The sequence below is a fragment of the Leishmania braziliensis genome, chromosome 22 (assembly GCF_000002845.2).
Source record: "Leishmania braziliensis MHOM/BR/75/M2904 complete genome, chromosome 22".
Lineage (NCBI taxonomy): Eukaryota > Euglenozoa > Kinetoplastea > Trypanosomatida > Trypanosomatidae > Leishmania > Leishmania braziliensis.
The window spans coordinates 572,334-598,778 of record NC_009314.2 but is presented as its reverse complement, the minus strand read 5'-3'; the positions used below and the strand labels follow the sequence as shown (position 1 = coordinate 598,778).

The 26,445-nt window shown below is 56.9% G+C and overlaps 7 protein-coding genes across 7 annotated transcripts; all 7 read right to left on the bottom strand.

Annotated features, from left to right (window-relative positions):
• Positions 1-48: 48 nt before the first annotated feature.
• LBRM_22_1500 (conserved hypothetical protein) lies at positions 49-4,680 on the bottom strand (the record flags this gene model as incomplete). Its single annotated transcript, XM_001565017.1, has 1 exon — positions 49-4,680. The coding sequence occupies one exon, from the start codon at positions 4,678-4,680 to the stop codon at positions 49-51; it is 4,632 nt and encodes a 1,543-aa protein (XP_001565067.1).
• Positions 4,681-5,441: 761 nt separating this feature from the next.
• Positions 5,442-6,533, bottom strand: LBRM_22_1490 (putative exosome complex exonuclease RRP45 homolog; the record flags this gene model as incomplete). Its single annotated transcript, XM_001565016.1, has 1 exon — positions 5,442-6,533. The coding sequence occupies one exon, from the start codon at positions 6,531-6,533 to the stop codon at positions 5,442-5,444; it is 1,092 nt and encodes a 363-aa protein (XP_001565066.1).
• Positions 6,534-7,347: 814 nt separating this feature from the next.
• On the bottom strand, positions 7,348-8,475 carry LBRM_22_1480 (conserved hypothetical protein; the record flags this gene model as incomplete). The annotated part of the gene is made up of 1 exon (XM_001565015.1): positions 7,348-8,475. One exon carries the CDS (start codon positions 8,473-8,475, stop codon positions 7,348-7,350), a length of 1,128 nt encoding a protein of 375 aa, XP_001565065.1.
• A 5,332-nt stretch (positions 8,476-13,807) lies between these two features.
• Positions 13,808-14,800, bottom strand: LBRM_22_1470 (hypothetical protein; the record flags this gene model as incomplete). Its single annotated transcript, XM_001565014.1, has 1 exon — positions 13,808-14,800. The coding sequence occupies one exon, from the start codon at positions 14,798-14,800 to the stop codon at positions 13,808-13,810; it is 993 nt and encodes a 330-aa protein (XP_001565064.1).
• Positions 14,801-17,734: 2,934 nt separating this feature from the next.
• LBRM_22_1460 (putative 40S ribosomal protein L14) lies at positions 17,735-18,262 on the bottom strand (the record flags this gene model as incomplete). Its single annotated transcript, XM_001565013.1, has 1 exon — positions 17,735-18,262. One exon carries the CDS (start codon positions 18,260-18,262, stop codon positions 17,735-17,737), a length of 528 nt encoding a protein of 175 aa, XP_001565063.1.
• A 444-nt stretch (positions 18,263-18,706) lies between these two features.
• Positions 18,707-20,569, bottom strand: LBRM_22_1450 (conserved hypothetical protein; the record flags this gene model as incomplete). Its single annotated transcript, XM_001565012.1, has 1 exon — positions 18,707-20,569. The coding sequence occupies one exon, from the start codon at positions 20,567-20,569 to the stop codon at positions 18,707-18,709; it is 1,863 nt and encodes a 620-aa protein (XP_001565062.1).
• A 2,406-nt stretch (positions 20,570-22,975) lies between these two features.
• Positions 22,976-25,864, bottom strand: LBRM_22_1440 (putative alanyl-tRNA synthetase; the record flags this gene model as incomplete). The annotated part of the gene is made up of 1 exon (XM_001565011.2): positions 22,976-25,864. One exon carries the CDS (start codon positions 25,862-25,864, stop codon positions 22,976-22,978), a length of 2,889 nt encoding a protein of 962 aa, XP_001565061.2.
• Between the last annotated feature and the right edge of the window lie 581 nt (positions 25,865-26,445).

Below are 26,445 nucleotides of genomic sequence, written 5' to 3'. Positions count from 1 at the left end.
CTCCTACGCCCTTTTCCCCTAACCCACGCCTCACACCAGCGAACATATTCACGAGAGGTTGAGAATCTCTGCGCAGTCATCCACTGTGTACGCGCCATTGTACTCCTCGGCTAGCAACGTCTGCACAACGTCATCAAGGGCGATGAACTTGCGGCGCGCCGCTGCCTCGTCGCTCATCGACTCCTTCGCTGTGATCCCTCCCCTGCCCCACCCCGCGCGCACCACCTCACGCAACATAAAGTACTCATTCACGGCGTCCACCATGATGCATGCCTGCTTCAACGCTCGCTGTATCCCCACTACCGGCTGCAGAGAGTGAACAACGTGGAAGGGACGCAGGTGGCAGGTGTGCTGCAGCCGTCCAGGAAGGGACGGGTGCACGGTGGCGGAGAGATCGAGGGCGTAAGTGTCGGTGATGACCTGCTCCAGCCGCATCAGTGGATGCGCAATGCTGAACGGCAGCTCGCACGCGCTGTAGAGACCGCCATCGTGACACGGCAGCAGCAGCAGGCGTGCGGACCCGTCTTGGCGCTGACTGAGCGACTGCAGCGTGATGTGACGGCCATTGCACCCTAGTTGGCGGGGGAAGCGGCAGTGGATCGCGTCAGCGCGGCGAACTACACGCGCCTTCGTCGGCACGGACGGGAGACGCACCGCATGAGTGAGGAAGGATTGAGGCCAGTCTGCGGAACCGATGTAGGCATCTTCGCGGTTCACACGGAGTGCTGCTCGCGGCTTCGTGGGCGAGAAGGCGGGCATGAAAGAGGTGAACATCACCGACACGTCGCCCTCCACGTCCGTCCGTACACACCGGTCGTACAGAGACGCCTGCGCTATGACACACGCGCCCAAGGACGGCTCACGCGCCTCAACGCGCATCTTCCACGAAACCTTGCCATACTCCTTCAACAGCTTCGTCGTCGCTGCCGTGTAGGAGGGAGCGAGGGACTCGGTCGTGTCGTGTACGGGGTACACCTGCAGGTAAACGTTTGTCTCGCCTTGTGTGCACACTGTCACCACAGGGTAACACAGCACCACGGCGCTGACACACTCCGGGGCCACTACGCAGTGCTGGAAGTACAGCGTGTGGCCCCGCAGGGCGAATAGGTGAGTCCCGTAACCGACGGCGACCGTCACCAACACTTCCGACATCCCCAGCTCGCCGCTCCCGTTCGCGTGCGACGGCACAAGTTCCACCGACCCGTCAATGGACACGTCCTCACCTTTCGCGTCTGGCGGAGCCGCCACATCCTCAAGCGTCACGCTAGAGACAACTCGCAGCGGGTTGCCGGTCACCACCTGCAGCTGCACGTCGCCAGAAGGGACATGAAGAGTGCACAAGAGAAACAGCGGCGCAACGTTGTGGTTAGCAGTGCGCGAGGGGGTTGGCACGGAGGCCATCCAGTGTGCGATGTGGTCGTACAGCACGACAGAGTCCAGCGTCAACAGCGTTGCCATGCGCACAGTTGTAAGTCGCGTTGTGAGCTCGGCCTCAGTCACCACCACACACAACATCAAGCCTCCATCTTCGCCATCTGGCGAGCTCACCACTCCGAGGAGCGTCCCACGCGTCGTCGCCGTCTGCGACAGCGTGACTTGATGAGTGCATATGTAGCGGGTGGGTGCAGCAAACACCAGCGCATAGGCACGGGTTCGGAGCGGTGCCTCACGGGCAGCCCGCTGATCGTGGCTAAAGAGGTGTCGGTCAAGGGCCAGTAGCGTCAGCTTGTCATGGTGTACTACTAGGAGGTCATAAGCTAGGGTTCCTGTGATAGTGCGGCGCTCGAGTAGAATCGCCTCGCGCCACAAAGACGTCCTCGCCTGTGCTGCGTCGAGCGGCTCGAGGACAGCACGCACAGTGTGTTCCAGTTGGGTGTGCCACGCCACGTCTGCCTCGTCCTCCTCTCGGTGCCACCGCATTAGCGGTGGCGTTCGTCTGTCGGCCCCCTCGAGGGAGACGGCGAAGAAAAGCACGGCGCCATCTCGTGGCTGCAGTAGCGCCCCATCGAAGCCGTTCAGCTCATCACCGCCTCCGGCTCGCAGCAGCGGCACGGCTGCCGTGGCGGTGAGCGGGACGCCACTGCCGCCCTGCACGTTCTTTGCGGCCGCCCACGCATGCGGCTGCTCACGCATCCCTGCAGCCACCGCAGCTGCCGCCTCAGCCCCACAGTCGCTGAGCGGTGCCGCCGTTAAAATAGACACCTCCCCGCTGGTGTGAGTCGCCATCCAGCGCCCGTACGTCCCAGCACGCGGCAGGGACAGCAGTCGCTGCACCGGTGCGCCAGTGCCAAACATCGGATAAACAGTATAGGCCACCACACACCGCCACGACGTCTGTGGCGCGCACTCCAGCTGCGCCACCGTCACCCCACCCTCCCACCGTCCCATCACAACCTGCGCCGCCACACCATCACCGAGTGCCGTCATCGTGACACACGACCATGGCACACAGGTCACGTCCGCGATGCGAAGAATGTCAACGCCGGACCGGGTCCCAACCCCAAGGAGCGCGCACGTGTCGTGCTTCGCAGTCACGACGATACCAACGCACACGAGGCCGAAGATGGGCAATTCCTCGACGGCCGCGTGCAAGAAGGCCCTCGGAAGCGTGTGCACAATGCCCCCAACACGCCAGCGGGTCGCCGTGCACTGCGCAAGCGTAGCGGTGCCGGCGCCAAACGCCAGCGTGGGCTCGTCCATCACGTATGCCCACCCGTTCGCCGCAGTGGCACGTATGCCGTTCTCCTCCACAAAAAACAGTTGTGAGGTGAACCTCGTGCTGGCCATGAGGTACACACCGGGGGCGACGCCGTCGCTGTCGCTCTCGCTGGCAGTGCTGCACCGCACACGTGCGACGTGCAGGGCATCCGTCACTCCAGCGAGAGTAGCCGTCCCGCACACATACAGAGGCACGCCAGGCTGAAGGTACCGCAGCACCCCCTTTGCAAAGCTTGCCACGAAACCGTGCGGAGCTTCGCAGATGTCGGTCATGGGGCCGTCGGCAGCCATGGCCGCCACTACTTGGCACATCACGAGGTCGACTACGTACACGTCTTGAACTCCATCAGAAAAGATAGCGTACCGGCCTGTACAGGGGTAAGCTGACGTGTCACCCCCAACGCTGCCGGGGCTGTTGAGGTGCGGGTCTGCGCCGATGAGGTCGTCGGCTGGCCGCATGTGTCGGCAGTAGAAGGACGGAGGCAGGCCAGACACTGATATCCTAGGCCACCCCATGTTGGTGCCCTCTCCACCTGCCCTCCATCTGGAGCGCAGCGCTGACACGGACAGCCTCGTCACGACGCCGTCGCTGAGCGCCACCCACACATCGTTGATCGCGTCACCGCTATGGGTGCACAAGAGAACCTGGCGCGGGTACGCCGTGTCATGCACGACTCCCTCCAGGACGAGGTGTGGCGCTGTCAACGGAGTATGGCGCCTCTGCAGGTGGTAGACCGCCGTGTAAGAATCGGTGCTCACCATCACAAGCAGCAGCCAATCCACCACCTGCTGTCCGCTTCGCCGTGGCGCAACCACAGCGATAGCCCTCTTGTGCGGAGAGGCATACTTGTCCTTGAGAGCGACAACCCTGGAGCCGAAGAGTGTCGGTGGAGCATGGTGAACAGCGGTATTCCTTCCGGTGCCCCGCACGTTCGCAAAGCCTCCCAGGGGACTACCGCAGTACTGCGCCGGTGATGGCATCAGCGGTGACGATGTGGTGTAAGGCTCACGGCGCAGCCACACACCGCTCACACCACAGTAGTCGTTCGTCGGGGACGAGGGTGACACCGTGGCATACTTCGCAGCCGCGCCTTGCGTCTCTGCTTCTTTGTGCCGTGCCAGCTCCCCCACTGAGTGCCCCGCAATGAGGTCCTCGTCAGGTATGCTGGCAAAGGGGGAGCATGACTGCCAGAGCTGCTCAAGTCGCGCCTGATGATCGGTCTTGCTCTCACGTGGACGTCGGGTGGCCACACTGCAGCTCTGGGTGGGGTAGTGGAACCCGGTGCCGGCGTAGGCGCGCATGTAGTTGCCAGTGTACCAGCGACAGATGCGCAGCGTGTTCGCCGACAGGTTCCCCTTATCCCCTGGTGTGCAGGCTGGCGCCCATTTCAAGCAGAGAAGGAAGATATGCTTCTCGGAGAAGCGGATGAAGATGGTGTCCATCCCCTCGTTGACGCCCATCTCCGGCGCCGGAAGAAGTTCGCTCGCGTCTGGGCACCAAAGTCGCAATCGTCGCACCACGTACCAATGATGCTCTTTGTGGTGCGACGGCGACGGTCTCCCGTCCGCTCCGTATACTCGACACGCGTCAGCAACGCTCGTACAGCTGGCGGGAGAATGAGCGAGGTTGGCCTGGTAACGCACCAGTAGGCACTCCTGGTCGCGCGTCCACACGGCAAAGCACTGGTTCGCCAGTGCCAGTAGCCCCGACACGCCACACCCAACATTGAAGACGTGGCCGCGTGCGCAAAACTGAAACCTCAGTGGTGACGACGAGGGTGAAGCAGGACTGGTGATCTCGGAGATGGGTGCGAGGTCAAACACATGGATCGACTCCGCCATGGCCGCCAGAGCGACAGCTCTGTTGCCCCACGGCGCTGGCGTCGCCGCATTCGCTTCCAAATGCAGGACGCACACCGCGCTCACCGCAGTAGGCTCCACCAGCTTACGCACCGCCAGCATCGCTACAGCGTCAGGCAGCCTTCGTCTGTGTCTGTATGTCTGTGGGGGTGGGGGGGTGCGTGACAGCGTACCTGCGGTCCCGCCGTTGTGGGTGTATGTGGAGGTTGGCGTGGCCGTGTGCTGTTGAAGAACAGAGAAGGGTGGAGCGGCGAGTACCGGTCGTGCACGCCGCTCACGATACGGGAGACGGTAGATAGACATCGACGGGGATGAGTGAGTAAAAAGAACACGATAGAAGCAGAGTGACGAAGTAAAGCACAGAAACGAGGAAGCAGAGGACAGATAGCAAGAGGGCACTTTCCTCCCTGCAATTCTCTCCCTCTCCTCCCACGCCCATCACACACATGAGAGTGTATACAGGGAGCGGTGCGCTTTTCCATACACGCACAGACACGCAACACTGTGCGCGTACGTGCAGCAGCAACAGTGCTTTGAGAATATGTAAGGTGCAGGCGCGATATGAGATGGTGTTAACCTGAGCGGCAACGCCTCGCGCTCCATCAACGTGAATATGGTTGGTCTCTTCCTTCTTTAGCGGAGTGGCAGAGAAGCTGCGCTCACTCGTTTTAACGTACCGCAGGAGAAAGGGGAGGATACCCTGTGAGTTGCCGAGGAGAGAGAGAAGTGAAAAGGGCGTCCCCGCACCATCTCACCCGCACCCACCCCCACCTCTTTCTGCTGGCACGCATAGGTGGCTAGCGTGGGCGTGGCTGAATGAGTCGATAGCGAGTGTTGCTCACCGCCCTCCCCCTCACTCACGTTCACTCCTCCGCCTTGGCCTTCTTGCTAGCGCTTTCCCCCTCTTCCTCCCGGGTCGCAACAGCCTGGATACCGCGGCGCTGCTGGGCCCAGAGAAACTGACTGCGCACCGTCTCCTTGCGCTTCAGATTGTGCGCCTCCATCGACTCCTTCATCTGCGTCAGCAGCGCCTGCGTAAGCTTTGTGGCAGTCTCCATACACTTCTCCAGGCACGAGATCGACACATCGCAGCCATCTGCCTTCTCTAGCGAGCATACGTGGCCCTCTCCGTTCACAGCCACCGACACCGTGCACGCGGCAGCGGCAACTTCTTCGAGTGCCGGATCTACCACTACCTGCAGCGCGTCACTTGACCAGCCGAGCTCTTTCTCTTCACCGTCGTCCTCGTCCACGTTCGCATCGGAGGAAGCGCCGGCTCGAGGTGTTTGTCCACGGCGCAGCGTGGACGCACGCACCGCCAGCTGCACCTCCTGTGGATTGGCGCAAACGGCAAACGTAAAAGAGAGAGGGATGTGATGCAGCGGGAGTGGCACCGGCTCCCGCTCATGTGGAGGGTGCACAATCACGTCGTCACCGCGAATCGTGAGCTCGGGCCTTCGCACATGTTGCAGGGCGGCCATCACAGCCCATTGCCCCACGTCTTGCACGTTACCATCGTTGTTCATAATGATCACCTCTGCATCGATGCTCCAGACGCGGCGGCCAGGAATAATGCACAAGCCCTCCGTCTCCAGCACACTGCCGGTGAAGAGTCGCGTCAGGTACATGCTGATGCGCTTGATTTCCTTGGATTGATCGAGAGGGTCGCGCTCGTGCAGCAACTGGCGGGCGTGCACCTCGAAGAAGCCGTGCTTTGGACGGTACGGGGAGGGCTCTACAAGGTCGCAGCTGACGGTGGCCGTGGCGACGGTGTTGCCGCATTTCACCTGCACCACGTCACGGGAGAGCAGCGGGAAGTTGATCTCCACCACCCGCAGCTGATTCGCCTCTCGCTGATCAGGACGGAGGCCGGCCTTCCACGCAGTCCGCGTGAACTCCACGTTGCGCTGCACAAGTGCGTCAGCCGGTACTGGCACGGCCGTGCGGTACAGCATGGTACCTTGTTGCGAGTGGTTGAGCCGTGGGTGATATGCGTGTAACCTGCGTGTGTGTGTGTGTGTGTGTACACCAACTCGTGCAATAACGTAACAAGAGATGAAAAAGAGAGGAGCAGTGGGAGAGGGAGACGAGAAGTCCCACGCAGCGAGTCTGCAGTGGTGCATGGGCAGAGAAGGGAGGCGTGGCTCCGGTTTCCCACCCAGTAGACAGGACGTTCTGCACCGGCCGTACGTCACCACCATGGCGGCACAGGCGAAGGTGAAGTGAAAAGAGATGGCGATGAGAACACACGCACAAAGTCGTGAAGCATCGTTGAGGGGCCAGGCCTCTTCCCCGCTCACATCTCCCTCACTCTACACGCCCCAGCTCACAGACACGCACAGCCACACATGGATGCATGCGGTGCGCCTCAGAAGGAAGCACTGAAGACCGAATAAAAGAAAGCAACGCTGAGGTAACGTGTCATCTCGTGTGCTTGCAACGACTGGGCGACAAGAGATGGGCCGCCCATACAAAACTGTGGGTAACCGCCAGTGGCCTGTACGTCGAGCCAACGACTGCGCCACGCACACTCGCAAAGAAGGCTGAGGCATTGCCGCGGTGCTCTGGCGGCGCACCTACAAGCAATCCACCCGTACACGCGCACACAGATGCATGGTTACATGGAAGAACAAAGAGTAGATTCCAGTGCCGTCGTGCCGACGAAGCCCCTTTCGATGCTTCGCAGGCTGCGCGCGCCTCATTTTGAGTGCGGAAAACTATGGCGGCCGCAGCAGCAGTAGCAGCAGGAGCAACAGTGGCAGCACACCCTCACAAGCTCAACGGATCCTCCTTGTCATCGGTGAAGATCGCAACAGTGTAGTCGGGGTCCTCGTCTTCATCGAATTGACGCTGCATTGCCGCCGCCGCTGCCTTGGACACACCTGGGCGTGTAGACAAGGGATCTAAGCCAGTCGACACGCCGAGTCGCTCTGCCTGCACCGCAGCGGTGCCGCCAGTGCTCGAAGACACCACCTTGGAGCCGCTCTCCTCTACTCCTCGCATCGCCTCCTCACTGCTGATGCGAAAATCGTGGTCGGCGTCGTAGACTGAGAGATCAGGTACGCTCAGTGCGGCCAGAGTGGCCGACTTCCACGCGTCCGTCTCCGCCTCCGCCTCCTCTCCTTTGCTGCCGCCAATCGACACTGCCTCAGAGCGTTCGAGAAAAGATGCATAGTCAGTCCCACTCAGCGTGCCAGCGTCGTCGTCGCCATCGCCGCCTCCCGGAAGAAAGGCAGACGCGCCGACTTGCGATGCTGAAAGACCGACTGGGTTCAGCGCTCGCCACGCGCCACTGTCAGGCAATGCCATAGAACGGCGGGAGCTAGTTTCGTCGTAGGGGTTCTTCTTTGCTGCAGCAAGAAGAGGAAGGATGCCTTCGCCTATCACCATGCCGTCCGCCCCGAGCAGCTGCAGTGAGTTCTCATCCTTCTCGAGGAGACGCCGTTGCCGGTCCTGATGCCTTTCCTCGATTGCCAGCCGCTCTTTTGCGATCTGAACCTTCGCCGGTTTGCGGGAGTGCTGGACGAGGCTGAAGTGCGACGCCATGACCGTGCGCATAGCGAGCCGCACATCACTCTCCGTCAGCTGATGCTCCTCCGCTGCGACCAGGGAAGCGGCGCTGGGCTCCTGGGAAGAAGAAGCTGCAGCCCCTGTCCTGGGACTGACACCAGTCGACGTCGTGGGAGATTTCTTGGACTTGCGCTTTGCCGTGGAGGTCGACACTGGCGTACGGGAGGTGCGACTCGAGGCAGGGCGCAGGCTGCACAGCGTGCTCGAGCAGGTGAGCGAGAGCGACTTTAGGTGAAAGGGCGAGTGCAAAGCCATCCGCTGCGAGAGCGCCCAAGTACGATCGGCGAACAAGCGCCAGTTGCTGCTCATGCTCACACCGGTGCGCATACGCGCACGGCTGGTAATGTTCGCAATGAGTGTTGCTTGTGGCCGCCAGCCCTCACGCACCCCACCCAAAAGCCACCACGGCCCGTGCGTGGCACCGCGCTACAGCGCTTCTCCTTCCCTCGCTGCTGCTCACCGTGTGCTGCTGCGGTGTCGAAGGCGTAGAGAAGCGACGCGTCCGAGGAGGGATGTGAAAAGAGTGAATGCCCCGTAGGAGTCGGCGCTCTGCTTTCTGAGTAAAGACAAGTTCTGGTAAGCCAAAGATTGAAAATGAAGTCGATAAATGGACGCAAACAAGCGCGTGTGCGTGCGCGACTGAAGCCTGAGGGCGGCGTCAACGTTCCTCTCCCTTCACGTGACACTGAGGGGAACCCTGTAGACGATAAGCACGAGCGCGCACGTAGGCAATGGGCGGCGCAACTGTATGTGCTTGGGTATCGATGGGACAGAAAGGAGAAGAAGAGAGAGAGAAAGGCTCGCAACACCGCGAGAGCGAGGAGAGACGGGGGAACGATAGCGAGAAAAAGAGACATTGATAGAACGAGCAACAGGCGAAGCAGCACCTCCGCTTGTGTGTGTGCCAGTGAATAGTCGTCGCCTTTCGCATCCTTGGCCAACTCCAGCATGGAGCGATGCAGCTCCGCCTCCGGTCCACCCTAACCATGGCTGCTCTCGCAAGTGCCTCTCGCCTTCCTGGCGTATCTGTGCGTGCAAAAGAAGCCGAGAGAATTGGAGAGGTGCGCCGAGCTGTGAAAAAGCAAAGCAGCGGTCAGTTGCACCCCACAGGGCGTACCTCGAGTGGGGGTAAGCCCTTGGTAGTCGAGTATAACGACAGCGGAGGGGCGACTCGCGTTGTGCTCACCTTTGCTTGGTGGCGAGAGCGGCTTCTTTTTCCTTTGTAATGGCGTTTTCGAGGGCCAGGTGAGATGCGTACGAGTCACCTTGACACTCTAACTGTCATATGAATGGTGCGCACACGTTCACCGTTGCAGGGCGCTCCGAAGCAACGCCATCCAGCACCCGACCACCGACACCAGTAGCGATACATGACGCTGACCTCCCCTTTATTGTAGACACTTGGCCCTGTCATCACCAAAAGTGGCTTGGCATTGGTAGGGAGAAGGGCTGCTTGACTACCACACATAGAGTGGGGGTACGGGGTCCTAGGATACCACGCACTGAGGTGCCCCCCCTCATTAGGGCCTCGAGGTGAGTGGAGAGTACAAAACAGGTCGGCGCACAGAGAAGTGAAAGAAAAAAAGGAATTCGGGATTGATCGACGATTTCCTTGTGTTTTGCTTTTGGTTTGGTTTGCAGTTCGGTCAACTGCAGACTGCCTCTGCAGTCCCTCTCTCTCTCTCTCCTGTGTGTGTGTGTGGGGGGGGGGGGGGTCGTGACACGCGCACACAAATTCACTTTAACAGAGATGCAAAGAAACAGAGGCGCACACACGCAGTCGCCTTAAATGGAACGGATTGCCGTGGCCAGATGGAAAGGGGGAAAAAAGGAAGCGCGCTCCCATGCGAGTGTGCGTGCTTACGTGCGACGTGCTCGTTGTTGGGCGGGGCGGGGCCGTCAATGTCAAACCCACGCATGCGTCTTCAAAGGCGTGCGTACGTGGTTGACCTGCTGGGGCTGGTTATTTTTTTGTCTCTTCTCGTGACAGTCATTTGTGTCTGCCTCTGCTGTTGAATACATGTTAAGTAATTCGTATTGATCAACTTGATTCTTGTGTATTCACACCCTGTCGTTTTTTTCTACTGATTCACCTTGGAACACTCGCTCGAAGGAACGAGCATCTCAGATGGAAAGAGCAGGAGGAGAGAAAGAAGTGGTCGATAGTGCGTCAGTCACCGTCGAGACGCAACAAATCCTTGCTCCGCTCGTCAGAAAGTCTCGCCCACACTACCACCGCCACCACCCCGCAGCGTCATCGCGATGTGCAGCACGAGCTCCATACAGAGAGCAGCAGTCTAGACGTAGTGGAGTGTGAAGGAAAGAGGTCGACGGTGGGGTGACCACAGAATCCAGCGAGGATGCCGCGAGTAACGGGACCACAGAAGGCGGGTCAGAAGAGAAAGAGGGGCGGTCAATGAAGAGTGCTAAAAAGGAGCAACAACAACAGAGAGAAGCTCAAGCCCAGTTGCGCATTCATGCAACTTCGAAGTTAGAGAAGGAGATGAAGGGAAGTGGAGCAAGTAGCGACGGTGAAACTGACGCGGGCTTCAAACAGTGAAAGAGCGAAACGGATGGAAAAAAAAAAAAAACACAAAATAAAAAAACAATCGCGATAAGACTCAACGTCCGAGAAGACGATGGCGAACGCAAGTTGGAAGGCAGTGAGAGGCAATGGAGAGAAGAGAGAGAAAAAGACCGTGATTGAAAAGGGGGGGAGAGTGGAAGCCCAGTAAAAATGGCTGGCGGTAACGACCAACGCACCCCATCAGAAGCATAAGCCCATGAGCACCAACGTTGCCTCCTGCGATCCAAGTACACACGAGAATCCCTGTCCCTAATATGCCTCACCGCGCCGCTCTCCTTCAGCCTTGAGATTATCAAATGAAAAACGCAGCGCCCTTGCTCACTGTTCTTCCTTCTTTCCCTCTCTCTTCTCGCCTACATGATCCCCTCCGTTTCCCTCTCCGCGCCAACTCACCTGCAGTTGAACCGGCGCCACCCCTCCTGCGGAAGCTCCTGCGGGTGTTGGTGAGGGTCAGAGGAGAACTGCGAGGAAGGGAAAGAAGCAAGTACAGACGTAAAGACGAGGCGGCGCCTACACACACGTACAGAAGCCTAAACACCGCAAGTACAACGAGCACGCAGAAGGGAAAGAAGAGAAAAAAAAAAGAGAGAAAACGCAGAGAAAGAGAAGGGAACGGCGACGAAAGAAAAAGAGGCCGCAATATCGTCGGCGGAAAACGAAGGGAGAGACCGGGAGGAAAGGGAACAAGACGGAAAAGGGAGGGGGGGGGGGGGGGGAAAACACACACACACAGAGAGAGAGAGAGAGAGGACAACCACAAGAGAGAGAGATAAAAAAAAAAACAAAAGCGAGTCCGCTTAGAGGCATACGTGAAGAAAGGTGGGAAAGGGGAAAAAGGAGGAGCGCACCGATGGAGGGCGGAAAGGAGAGGAGAGAGGGAGAGGGGCTAGACGCAGTACAGGTGTCCTTCTTCGTTTCAACAGGCGTATACATGAAAATTTGCGTCTTGAGGGCTCCTTCTCAGCACACAGGCACAGACAGCCAGTAAAGATGGCAGGTCGAGAAGGCAAAAGGCGAGAAAGAGAGAGATGAGGAAAGTATGTACACATGAAGGAGCAAACGAAGACGGAGCACATGCCGAAAAGAACGAAAAAAGACGCAGGTGAGGAAGAGAGAAAGAGCAGAGAGTCTCAAGTAGAAAGGATGATGGAACTAGACACTACACCGTTTTCTTAAAACAATGAAGAGGCGGCGGTAGGGGCACGGGTGTGAATGGAGAGAAGGCGGTCATGAGTGTGTATATGTCTCTGCCTGTGTGCAATTTGCTTGAGTGACGACAACGAAGCGAAAAAAAAAAGTGAAGAGTGAGGCGGATAAGCAGACTACATGAGAACCGATGAATAGGCGCAGACAAGCGTCGAGATAACTGAAGATAATGTACTCAAGGCACAAGGGAGCTGAAAGGAAAAGAAAAAGAGAGAGAGGACGACACGTATGTAAATACATCCAGACACCTACACATACACCAACCTCCATTAGGAAGAGAATGAGAGGCGAACAAACATACACAAGTAGAGGGAGAGGCGTCTTACGAGGCCACAGCCGACGGGCCCAAACGACCTGCGTGAAAGTTCACGCATCCGCTCCTTTGCCGATCCACAGCTGACAAGCCCAGAGAGAAAAGGGAGGCGCAATGAAATGAGGAGCAGGGGGGAGGGGACGAGGCAGGGAGACCTAAGAAGAGGCGTGAGAGAAGGTTAAAGAGGAACTAACTATAAACATGGTGGAAGAGAGAGGGAAGAAAAGTAGATGAAGCATATGCACAAGGGTACGAAAAGAGAGGAAGAGTACATGGGCTCAAGAGGGACAGCCACACACAATTATAGTCAAAGAGAGACAGACAGAGAGCCTCGAAAAACACAGGAAAACAAACGGTAAAGATACAAGGCAACAAGGCTGGGCGTAACCGTTGCGAACACACAGCATACACGCACACGGTCCGGAGAACAGAAGTCCATCCACCCGTCCCCCCGAAACCCCTTCACTGGTGTATAATAAATGCCAGAGAAACAGAAATCAAAAGAAGCGACAAGAGAGAAAAGAGAGAGGGACAACACACACACACACACACAAATGCGAAACCAGTAAAGGCGCAGATGTGGATGTGCAAAGAGAGAGGTGACCCGCACAGGTCAAGAGAAAAGAGAAAGAATGACGAAGAGAGAGAGGAGGGAGGGAAGGGGGGTCATAAGACCGAAGTCACACGAAAAAAGGGAAACAGAAGAAGCGGCTGATTTTGTCAGGGGGGAAAAATACAACACAGAAGAGGCGAATGTGCAGAAAAGAAAAGTGGCTAAGAAGAGAGAGAGAGACGAGAGAGAGAGAGAGAGAGAGGGCGCCGCAAAGGTGAGCCGGGAAGAAAAAAAAAGAGGATAGGGGAAGAAACGGAGATGGCAGGCACTCCTTTCGTTGTCGGTCTTCTGCGTGAGTGACTCTCTTGGCCTGTTTTTCTAATGGCTGTTGAGAGTCCATCGGGCGAAAGAGGGGAGAAGAAACGGGCAAGAAGGGGTGAAGCGACCCCCCCCCCCGCTTCTCGTAACTTCCCTTCGCAGGCCCTTCAGTGTCCTTTCATCCTGGAGCACATAAGTGCAACGGAAAAAAAAAATTGCATGATAAAACAAAGAAAAAGAAATCCACCAAGTTGAGTGCGAACGCGATGTGGGGCGTGCAAGAGTGCGCCGTGTCAGATGGAAGTGGGGCGCAGAGCAGCGCACTTATACACACTTATTCCATGCGTGAAGGGGAGGTTAACACAAGTCCAGCTGCAGCGCGGATGTGCACGCCTACACACATACCGCTATGTCGCACCGGCGTAGGAAATCGATAGAGGCGAGAAAAAGAAGGAGCGCCACAGGAGAACGACCCGCAAGGGTGAAAACAGGCGCGTCATTGGGGTATATGCGACTCTGCGCAACGGCCCTCGCACTCCTTTAACAGAAGCAGCAGCGCTGCGCGACAGTCCCTCACATAAATCGACACGAACACGTGAGGAGGGACGTAAAACGCACACGTGCCCTGCAGAAGCCGCAAGACTGCACTCGCAGAAGAAAAAGGCGCCAGCTACGTCACCCCTTACTGAAGAACTGCGTTACTGGAAGCCCTCGGCGCCTCGCGCTGGCGTCGTGCCCCGTCTCTGCGAAAGCTCAAGACCGCCTGCGGGTCGATCACATGACCACGAAGAATACCGCTACCCGGCGACCCGCCCGTCGCAGTTTCCCCTGCAGAAAAGATGTTTTCGCTAAAGGAGAGGTCGCAGAGACTGCTGTACGCTGCATCAACGACAGTCCAAGACAACTCCTTGCTGACGGGGGCCTTGTTGTGGCCTCGCAGTGGCGAGCTCGCAGCCAGATCAACTGAGCCGTCCTGAGAGCCGAAGAAGGCAAACACATCCGCCTGCGATGCAGCCTCGCTCCACAGTGTCACCGACAAGTCTGCCTCCTTAAATATTGGTAACGTCTTGATCTTCGAGACGTGGCGACTCTGCAGCCGACGCGCCGGCAGTACCATCTGCCTGTACCGAGGCAGCTGTCCAGCGCACACGCGATTCACGCGAAACGGCGATGTCGTGGTCTCCTCTGCAGGCTGCACACAAGAATTCGGCGCTGGTGGACGAGGGGCCGGTTTCGACATCCCCTCTGCCATAGTCGACTCGAACACCAGCGCCGCCTCACTCATGGTGGCGGTGCGAAAAGACGAAGGCGCACAGACGGCTACAGGCCTGGATGGGCCCTTGTTGGGGGACAGCGCCGGCCGCATCAGAGAAACGCCGGTGGGACACACAGGTACCGCCATGTGCAGTGGCTCTGCCCCTTCTGCCAGAGGCGGTGCTGCGAGCAGCCGAGGTGGGCGTGAAAGACCCTCAACTGGCTTCGCCGTTGTATGGAGCATCTCTGAGGACAGCGACCCTGGAAACACTCCTCTGCCGGCAAAGCCGGCCACGGTGTACGACCTAGTCAAATGATAGTAGCACCGTACCGAGGGCACTTCACGAGCCTCATCCCGCGGGCCTTCTGGCTGCGTCAACACATTTGACACCTCCTCAGTGAATAGCACGTGTTCGGCCATTGTTTGCCCACCCCCACTCCACTCCTCCAAGAACAATGAGTACGAGAAGATACGAAGAAAAAGGCAAAAGAAAAATTGGGGGTGTTGGCGCGGCTTCCAACAGGAGAAAAGGCCAACCAAGAGACAGACAAATAAAGAACAAGAGCGAGAAAAGCAGATGACACGAATCAACACCACAGAACAAACACCACGTAAGGCGCACACACACACACACACGGGTAAGAGGAAGAGGGGAAGGGAAGAGGGGTAGAAAGCCTGGAAGAAAACAAAAAAAAACAGGGAACGGCACGCAGGGAACAGTGTGCGGTGAGATGCTAGCCTCAGTCGAGGGGAAAAAAGATAAGCTAGAGTAGACAAATTGTTACAAGGGGAAGAGGGCAAAAGTATTCCTCAGTGTTGTTACTCTCCGTCTGTGCACGGGGTGCAGGCAGAGGAGAGAACGGGGGCGTGAGCCTCACCGGTTGGCTTCTCTGAGCGTTGCGCCTGACACTGCTGTTTGCTTGCGTGTCAGAAGTAGGCTGTTGCGCCTGCCTTCTTCTCGCCTTTGCTCGCCTTCCACTCACGCTCTGTCGCAGGTATGAGTGTGAAGAGGGCACAAGAAAATCGTCTTGAAGACGGAAGAGGAGGGAGGGCGGTAGAGTGGAAGAGAGTTCACAGCTCAGGCAAAGAGAAGCTCCGAAACTAACATGACACTGAAGGAAAAAAAAAAGAACTTAAAGAAGAGCGCAAGAGCACGGAGAATAGAAAGGACAAGCAAACGAAATCGAAACGACAAAAATGCAAAATAAGGAGAAAAGGCAAGAAGTGCGGAAGGTAAGGAGGGTGCGGGTTTGTATACTCCGGCTTCAATCGCTGTTGAAATAGCCACTACCTGTTCAGAGTCACTGCCTCGAAAAAGATGCGCACCACTGGAAGAGGGAGTGTCTTCGAGTCTGTGCACTTCTGCGACGCCTATATTTGGCTTCAGTCACGTGGCAGAGGCAGGTGATGATGCAGAGACAGCCCTCCTTAGACACTGACGCACGCCGAGGGAGATTGCAGGATGGGGGCAAGGGGGATATTGACAGGACCAGAAATAAAAAAGCTCGCAGCAGGGTAGAAGCGAGAAAGACTGCTGGAGGCTACAGGCGTTGTCAGTGCAAGACGTATATACACACAGGTACGTGAATGGCGAAACAAAAACACAACAGGCTCGAGACGTGGATGAAGGTGTGCACGCTGTGTCGTGTGGTGGGGTGGTGATGAGCAACAGCGTGAAGAGCGAAAACACAAATAGGCACCACACAGTCGACAAAGGCAAAGGATGTGGGGTGCGCTAAGTCTCACGGCCCTGCCATACAACACACACGTATCTGTACTACGCTCTCCCAAAGCCTTTTCTGCTTTTCTTTCTGTATTGGCCGTGTGTTCAGCCGGGCACTCGCTCCCTCAACTCCACAGGGTTTCGTGGTGCTCGCTGTCTGGGTGGCTCCGTCCCTCCTACCTCCTACTCGCTCAAAGTATCGCAGGTATGCAGACACAGATGCAGAGACACACCCTTACGTCTCAGTCCACTTTTTCTTCCCTTCCGCCAGTTCTCTCAATCCAGAATCTGTTTCCTCTTTTGAACTGATTTGATCGTGAGATTGTCTTGCGGCAAGCAATCAAAAGTGGCACATACACACAGAGCGACGGAATGCGGACTGAGGAAGGGTGACGAGAAGCGTGTTTGGAAAATTGGAAGGTGGTCAGGGGCGCAGAAAGAACAGTAGTGACGGAGAAGGAAAAGACAGGGATGAAGGAAGCGGGAGGTTGAGGGACACAAAAGAAAAAACGAAGGAGAAATAATACGAGGGAAGAAAACTCTCGAGTGGAGGGAGGGAGGGATTAAGGAGGATATGCACCGAGCAAAAGAAAAAAAAGAGAGAGAGATGAGGCAAACACGTAAAACTGCAGAGACAGACCGACAGACAGGGGGTATCGCGGAGGTGGGGGGGGGGGGAAAGGAGGGACGAAAGGAACACAAGGGGAGCCAAACAAGACAAAGAAAAGTGGGAAGGCAAGCCGCGAGGGTCCGTCTCTTTACTTGCGTTTAGCCTTGTTGCAGGGGATGGTGGTGTATCACGGAAACACATAAGGTAGAGCGAGCAATGGAAGTCGAGCAAGATCAAAGAGGGGATAAGGAGGCAGAAGAGGAAATCGATGGAGGCTCTTTCCACTTTACACGTGCACATGAACGCGTAGACGCATTCTGAGCCCCTCCCCTCGCCTCTTCTGCGACTCCGTGGGTACTTGGTAGAAAAAGAGCGGGTAGGGAAGCAGAGAGAAGGGGAGAAAAGAGAGGATTCTGGGGAAGGGGAAAGCTACAGTGGACTTCGCTTTTTTCCCTTTTCCTGCTTTTTCGGTGTGCTTGCTTGTCTTTCCACTATTGATGATGTTGAATGACGCGTGTGCGTGTCTGCCTGTCCGTGTCGTAGCGGTGACAGACCTGGTGAAAAAAATCAGAGAGGACGGTGGAGTGAGATGAGGGAGAGAAAAGAGAAACAGTAATTTGAGCGCTCCAGCACAGGCTGGGAGGAAAACACACACCCACAACGGACTGCGACCATGCAGGCACAAATCCCTTCGGACGAGGGCAGAGCAAGGGTGTAAAACACCGTAGGAGGAAGGAGGCACGACGCCCTCCTCAAACCTCTCGGCTTAACCTACCCCCATCTGGGCCGCTGCCCTAAGACACCGCAGCATCACCAACAGCACCTATATTACACTCCCCTAGCACGGTCTTCGCATGCCGGCAGCAGCCCTGTCAGGATTGCGGAGTCGCTCAACGATCCACCAGCTGTGCGTTGAGTCACCCCTTCCAGAAACCGGCTTTATGAAACCGTATTAACTACTGTTTTCCTTGTCGTCGACAACGCAGTGAAATGACAAAACAAGATGAGTCAGGGTATGGCCTTACTTCTTCGCCTTGCGCGCAGCAATCGCCTTCTGCATGCGCCTCTTCGCGCCCTCGGTCGAGTCCATCTTTGAGGCCTTCTTCTGCATCCTCTTCAGCGCAACCTTGTGCCAAGACACGGGCGTCTTCGCGTCCTTCTCGTCGAACACCTTGCGCGCCCAGTACGCGCGAGATCGACGCGCTACGCGCAGCTGGTAGCGCTCGAAGTCCGTCGACGCAGCGCACGCCTTCTTCGCCTCCACGCGTGCAGCAGTGCGCGTCTTCGCGTACTTCTCCAGCACCTTCGACGAGTCCAGCGCATCCTTCAGCGCCTTCGCGCTGCAGTTGCGGCCAACGCTCACACAGTACTTCAGCGGCTCCACGTTCTTCAGATTCTGCACGTGGCGCCACATCTTCGCGTCCTCTGGGTTCTCCACCAGCACGCGGTTCGCGTCGACAATGTCAACGATCACACCGACGCGGTCCTGGCGGGGGCCACGCAGGATGCGCACCATGCGCCCGGCGCGGATGTAGTGGGACTTGACCATTATGCACAATGCAATACCCTGCGCACGACAAGACGGCGAATGCGAGAGCGGAGCAGTGTATGTATGTGTGTGTGTGTGTGAGGAGAGTGAGGAGAGTGAGGAGAGTGAGGACGGGAAGCACAGAGGGGAGGGAGATAGTGAGGGGCAGCAGAGCACCGGGCGAGACCGCAAAGGCGGAGGCAGCGAAGCATCAGTTGACGCACCCGCTGACATGAAGAGGGAGAAGCAGACGCACTACTGTACGCGCTGAGGTACGACCAGGACGGCGCAACGTTGCCAAGGACGCTTGTGGGGATGAAGCGAAAAGGGTAAAAGAAGGAAGAGTGGTGATGACGATTGTCAGGGTGTCGCAGTAGAACAACTCTCAGGCAGACGAGAACGAAATGAGGAAAAGAGGAGGAGCAAAGAAGAGAGGACAAAAAACAAGACGTCACGCCACTGCTGTCAGCGCAGCTCCGAGAAGATAACGTTCACATCCTTCATTAGCAAGGACGACGAGCTCAGCTGATCGTACAAGGAGTAGGTCTCGTACACATAGAAGGCGACGCTCAGCGGGTTCTGCGTGTATAGGCGCTGCATGCTGGGGAGCGAGATGAGGCCGGCGCCGATTGGCGTCTCGTCCCCGTCGCGGGGCCGCACCTCGGTCAGATTGAGGCGAACAAACTGCTGTGACGTCGCCCCTGGCCACTTCCGCAGCACCAACTGCTCTGCCCATCGCAAGCTGCCGCTGGCGCTATGGTAGCTAGGAAGGGTTTCACCATGCACAACCTGCCACCCCCGCTGATCCAGCAGTGTCACACTCACTTGGAAAGATGGCGACAGGCCAGTGGTGGCCTCGTACACCATGGGAAACCCACGAATCGGCCCGAGGGCAATAGTGCATAAACACGTCTTCTGCGAGAGATTCAGCAGCGGCCCGCGCGACGAGAATGGGTTTCTGACGTGGTTGTCACACACGACGAAGGAAGCGTTCACGTCAAAGTCAAATTGAGGTACCATGTCCCCGCCACCCATGAAGTTCATATTCTCCAGCCTGCTCAGCGCATAGGCACCGGTGCCCGACTTTTGCATGGACAGTTGCGGCTGCAGTTGCTGTTGCTGGCGCTGGTGCTGCTGATCGCTCCCGTACAGTTTCCCCATTGTCACTGGCACGCCGTTGGCTCGTACCAGCACATGCTCGCCCTTGTCCTTGTCGAACGCCACGATCATGCCCTCCCTTTGGTCGATGGGGGCGCTGCGACTGATGAAGCGGTACACTGGAAGTACGGCATGGATGAGGGGTAACTCCTGAGACGGCAGCATCTGTCGATTTGTGATGCACGTTGTGTTCACCCAATAGTGGAAGGGCACATCTGTGTTGCTGGATGTCTGCGGAACTTGATTGTGCACCTTGATTAGAACCGGTGCTGACGGCTTCTGTGAGCCGTTCACTGTGAGCTGCATTTCCAGTGTTCTCATGCAGGCTCGATGAGTAAGGTTCCAGGTGGCACTGAAGTACACGCGCTGCTGCGGCCGCACCGTGATTACCTGCGACGGCTCTGTGGCAATGTAGCTGGCAGACGACCGCAACGGAACCAGCTGCATAGCCAGGGAGCTGAACTCTGTCATATTCATCGCACACAACACATTGGACACAATATACTCGCCAGTCCCAGTGAGAAAGAAGGACGGGTAGTAGAAGTCCACGGTGGATACTCGCACGGTGCCGTAGTTGTACTCCAACGGAGTGAAGTTTAAATCGGGTGACTCGCGAAGCAGGCTGCTGTAGATCTCCACCTCTGCTACCACGTGCACTGTGGAGGCATCAATCGAGATGTGAGTGGGCAACACATGCACTGTAAACTTGGTGTACTGGCGGTTCTCCGTCAATATCGACTGTGTGTTCATTATACCGAGTCCCAGCACGTTTTTCTTTCCATGCCGGAGCACGCCAACCTCGATCATTAGCACAGGATCATCCTCCAGTGGCACTGCTATACTATTACTCTCTCGCCATTCGATCCCGCTCCACGACTGCTGCTGCGACTGCTGTGGATGACCAAACATCATGTTCCGTGGCGAGGTGCTGCCGTGCTCCTTGAATTTGTTGCTAACAGACACAAAGAGGGGCTTGCCGCCACCCCACTGCTGCTTTGCCCGCGAAGACCATTGAAAGTTGTCTTCAGCTGTGTCAACCAGAACGAGACGCCGCACGAGAAGCTTGAACGTTTCCTTCACTGCCTCGGAGGTGTGTAAGTCAGCCGCGGCATCGAGGGTGCCGGGTGACGCAGTGGCGGTCCTCAAGGCGGAGGACGCGGTTGCAGACATGAAAGCGCGAGAGCAATCTGCTTGCACCACTAAAGCGAGGCGTCGTTGCCCTACTGCACAATCCACGCCAAAGGATGAGCCGAGAGAGCTCAGAAAAGGGGCAACAGTGCGCTATCGATTTGTTTGATTGCACGTGTGGGTGCGTGTTGTGGTGAGGCCCATCAGCTCACACAGCAGAGCAAACAAGTGTTGCTTGCTGCCTGCCGTCTCAGCACGGTGGCTGTGGAGTAGGTGTGTGCACTGCTCCTTGTGTGTATTAGAGGGAAATATACTCTGTGAAGATGGTAATGCCCTTTTCCTCTGCCTTTGTGGATTGCGTCGTGCTCCACCTTCATAAAAGATATGACATTCAGTACCACACACACACACACGCGATGCCTGTTCAGAACCTCGGAGAGCTTACTTAGGAGGGTGGTGGATAGACACACAGGAAGACGGGAAACATAAAATAAAAGAGTGACGGCGGAGGCACCCTTGAGAGCAAAGGGAGAAGGCGAGAAGAGAACAGACGGTGCTGTTCAATAAAAATGGAGCCAATTGACACGATGTGCAATGCAGCACTGAGTGTGGTGATGGTTTGTGTGTACCTGCTGGTGTAAAGCGACACCCTGCGCGAAGGTGTATATTGGCGGTGATGACAATGGTGGTAGATGGACTCCCCCTTCACGGAATCGAGGGCGATGAAGCGGCACTGGCACCGCTCTTGGCAAAGAAGATACGTGTCTTACTTCCTCAGCTCACTTTCCCGCCAACAAAGAGCGGGAACAGAAAGAACAGGAGAGAGGAAGAGCAATGTCAAAACGAGACATCAGTAACACAACAAGCGTGCGCCGTCAAGAGAGAGAGAAAAGGGAAGGATGACATGAAAGAAGCTGGTGGTTGGCGAGACGCACGCGAGGTGGTAACTTGTGCTGAGAAAATACCCCAGCAAGGCGTCTCCTTCGTGGTAAACTCTGCAAGCACAGCGCACAAGAACGGCTATGGATCGCCTGAGGAGTCCACCACTATCGATGCCACACAAAGAACGCATAGGAAGTGTAGGAGAGGGGTGCAACGTAACGTGATGCAGGCATCAATAGCACGAGCCTGTGTATCACTACATGTGCCATCTCACCGGTTGGAGAAAGAGAAGGAGAAGGGAAAGACTGGAGTTGGAGAGAACAAACGCGGCTTAACAACGGGCGCACAGTCGCGTCTCCCTTCCCCATCCGTTTGGGAATGCTTAACACGTGTACACTTTTGATACTGCACGGCCCCTTTGATGGTAGAGGGCCAACGCGTGTGTGTGCGTATGTGTGTCGGTGGGTGCCTCAGCCCTCTCCCTTCTCGATTTACTCACTTTGAGGATGTCTGTTAACGATGTAGGAATAAAGAAAAGTAGCCAGATGGAGAGAAGAATAGAGCAAGAAGAACGACAAAAACAACACTCAAAGTATGCAGGAGACGATGCTTACCCCCCCCCCAAAGTCAACCAGCTGATCTACTCTCTACCCCCCACCACCACCACCACCATAACCACTTGGCTCTCCTCCGTTTATGTTGTCGATGACAGAGGGACCCCGGAAAGGAAAAGACGCACGCGGGTGGGTGTGCGAAAATAAGGGAGGAGCGCACGTGAATGGCTCCTCTTTCTCTCTCACGAAAGAATCCTTAAAGGATGGGGAAAGAACACCCAAAGCAGGCATGAACGCGCAGACTGACACAGTGAAAAGAGGGAAACGGGGGCTCGGGGAGAAGGGCGATGGAGTGAAACCTCACAAGACCAGAGGGAGTATGCGGTGAGAAGGGGGCAAGGAGAGGGAAGCAAGAGAGCACACGAAGAGAACCCGCAGCTCACGTCACACTTTAACAGATCCATCCATCCATCCACACATACATACAGAGAAAAAGAGAGAACAAAATGGCACCTAAAGCAAAATTAGGTCAATCCTATTCATATGCGTGCTGTCCACAGGCACGCCCCTTCGCTCGAACATCAAGCACACAAAGAACAATAAGTAAGCAAGATACAACAGTAGGCATTCGTGCACACGGGCGGTGAGTGTTTCCTCTCCGCTTTTCGTTTTTTTTTCATTCCGGGAAGCTCACGGAAGGGAAAACAACAACAAAAATGGAGGTGACAAAGGAGTTGCAGAGGAACCCCGTTTCGTGGCGCCGGCACCACCGCTGTCGCCTGTTGGAATTGGAGAGCGGAAAGAGGCAGTAGCACCGTCCCCACCCTTCTCAGCTGATATACACGACCGCAGAAAATAGGAGCGTCAGAGAAAAAAGAGTGAGTGTTGGCGAGGATAGCTGACGCCCAAGTCAGGGTCTTTTCCCTCACTAGCACACTGGCGTCGTGAAGTGTCACAGCACCAAGAGCGGCGCGAGCACTTACTTAGGGCTGTGGGAGGCGTGCATGTCGCTCTACAAAGATGCCTTCATCTTCTCCGCCTCCGCTGTGGCCTTCGCCGCTGCGGCTGCGGCGTCCTTGGCGGGGAGACCAGACTGAGCAGCATTGGGCTTGCCGCCACCCTTGCCAATAGAGGACTTGGCCCACGTGACGGCGCTCATCTTCTTCTCCACAAAAGCGGTTGGCATGGACACAATCGCGAGCGCCTTCTCGTCGTCACTACCGATGAGGAAGACGCCGACCGGTCCACTCACGGTGCTGGAGAAACCGTCAGAAAACGCCTGCAGCGCCTCACGCTCTGCGCCAAATTCGGTCATCTGGTGAACGAAGAATGGCGCGGCGGCAGCGTCGTACGACGCACCGAGGGCCTTGCCTGCTTCTGCGGCCTTCTCCTTCGCCTCTGCAACCTGCAACTTGAGGGACGCATTCATCTGCTTGATGGCCGCGTCGATGTTGTCGCGCATCGCGTTCTTAAGCACGAGCGGAACACAGCTATCACCCACCTTCTTGTTCAGCACTGACAGCGCCTTGATGTTGCCCACTGTCGCCTCCCTTTTCACCAGCTCATCGTACTGTCCCTTCAGTTCAGCTCCAGCCTTGATGGCCTTGTCGGCCTCCGCCTTGGTGGCCACCACCACGCGGCGCACGCCCTTCATGAGAGCCTCCTCTGAGATTATCACCGCCTTTTCGGCCTCCTTGAGGTTGCTGAGGTGCGTGCCGCCGCAGAACTCGACGGCATAATCGCGCCACTCCTCCTTCTCGGGGTTCGCTAGCATCTCGTTGATTGGGGCACCGATGGAAATGACACTGACGGGATCTGGGTATTTCTCACCGAACATCTGGCGAAGACCGTTGATCTTGCTAGCAGCCGCCAGGGGCACCTCCTCGCGGTAGACGGGCAGGCCCGCCTGGATCTTCTCATTCAGCAGCTTCTCCACGCGCACAAGGTCCTCGTTCGACAGCTTTGTGTGATGGCTGAAATCAAAGCGGAGCATCTCATCCGTCACGAGGGAACCCTTCTGCTGCACCTCCGTGAAGTTGGCCGGGTTCTCTTCCAGCACACGGCGTAGAGTCCAGTTCAACTGGTGTGTAGTAGTGTGGTTTGCCGCGATCGGCAGGCGGCGCTCGTAGTCCACCTGCATCTGCACCAACGCGGACAAGGGGATCGGGGAGGCGGAGTCCTTGCTCAGCTTGCCTACGTGCACTACGTAGCCACCTACGTTGTACACCTTCTTCACCTCAAACACACAGTCTCTAGCCGCGACCAGGCGACCGGTGTCGTACACCTGGCCGCCAGACTCGGCGTAAAAGTTCGTGGCGTTCAGAATAATCCCGACCTCCTCGGCCCCGAGGTCGTTCCCGGGCTCCAGAAGAGAAATAAACCTGCTGTTCTTCTTATCGAAGATAGCGAGTACTTCGCCGGTGGAGTCCTCCCAGGCATACTTGGCGCCATCGTCGGTTTGCGGAATAGCGCGTTTCTTGAGATCCTCGAGCTGATATGCATCAATGAAGGTCTTAGCGGCTGCCACACGACCTGCACTCACCTGATTCGCCTTCATCTCCGCATTGAAGCCCTCCAGGTCCACCGTCATACCGTCCTTCTCGGCCAGCAGACATGTCAGATCCACTGGGAAGCCGTACCGGTCGTGAAGAACAAAGGCTTCGGAGCCGCTGATGACCCTCGAGTTGTTTGCCCGGCACTCACCCGCGGCGTGATTAAAATGTTTCAGCCCCATCTCCCAGGTCTTGGCAAACGACTGCTCCTCGTCAGCCAGCACCGCCTTGATGCGCTGGATATTGCGGGGGTCCTTTAGGTGCGGGAAGAACGGGCCCAAGGAGGCGCACACGCTGTCGACCAGCTGCGTGAAGAAACCAGGATCGGCACCGAGGAACTGCACACCGTAGCGCACAGCGCGGCGGATAATGCGGCGCAGCACGAAGCCGCGGCCGACGGAGTCGGGCATGACGCCGTCGCCCACGGCAGATGTCAGGCAGCGAATGTGGTCGGCGACGACGCGGTAGGCCACCAAGGCGTCGCTGTCGGGCTCGCTGCGGATCTCTACGTACGACTTGCGGTAGCCGGTCGCCGTCTGGATGGCCTCAAAGATGGGGATCCACACGTCTGTGTCGTAGTTGGACTTGACGCCCTGCAAAATAGAGGTGAGGCGCTCCAGACCCATGCCGGTGTCGACGTGCTTCTGCGGCAGTGGAGTGAGGAGGCCATCAGTGCGACGCTCGAACTGCATGAACACCAGATTCCAGATCTCCACCACCATCGGATCGTCCTTGTTGACGAGGCCAGCAGCGTTACGGCCGCCGATGCGGTCAAAGTGAACCTCCGAGCACGGACCGCACGGACCGGTGTCACCCATCTCCCAGAAATTGTCCTTGGCGTTGCCAGGGATTATCTGGCTCTCTGGGAGAAACTGCCCCCACAGCTCCTTCGCCTCCAGATCCGGATCCAACCCGTTCTTGACGTCTCCCTCAAAGTAGGTCACGTAGAGCTGATCCTTGGGCAGCTTGTACACCTCCGTCAGCAGCTCCCAGGCCCACTGGATGGCCTCCTTCTTGAAATAGTCGCCAAAGGACCACGATCCCAGCATCTCGAAAAAGGTGTGGTGGTACGTGTCACGACCGACATCCTCCAAGTCGTTGTGCTTTCCACCAGCGCGAATGCACATCTGCGAGTTGGCAACGCGCTTCAGACGGCCAAAGTCAGTGTTGGGGTCAGCGGTGCCCAAAAAGAGTGTCTTGAACTGGTTCATGCCAGCATTGATGAATAGCAGCGTTGGGTCATCGTGCGGACAGACAGGGCTGCCGGGCACAAACGTGTGCCCCTGCTTCTTGAAGTAGTCGACGAACTTCTGGCGGACGCGACTCACAGGCCACTCGATGAACGACATCCCTCAGCGCAGCAACGGAAGGAATCCCTTCAGTTTCTTGGAACAGGAGAATGAGGAGAAAAGAGCAAAGGAAAGTGAGTTTTTTTTCTGTTAAAGCGTACTGAGACACTCCTCTGCGTGTTGATGCCGAGAGTGTGGGTGGCAGAGGTGATCAATGGGAGAGTGTTATGGTGTAGAGAGCACAGATGCAATGCGACGCACATAAGCACACATCCTCACAGTAGAAGGAAAGCGAGAATGATGGAGCGAAGAGCAAGGAGAGGTGGAAGAGCTCGAAGCGAAGAAAAACAATCCCTTCACGAGCCTCCTCATGACTGGAACGAGGTACCATCAGTCATAACTACCTTTCTATTCGTGACACTGACTGCACCAAGGGCCGCGCACGCGTTACGGACACGTACATGACACTACAAGCACAGCGTCGAGCCAGAACCGCAGCGAGAAAACTGAGGTTTGCCCTTGTAAAGTCACAAAAGGGGAGTGCGTTGTGCTTGTGAGTGAGCTCAACTTTGCTTTCGTTCGTGCATATGGGAGAGCACACCCAGGTAGCCGAATGCAGAGACTATTCTCCAAGCTCCGCC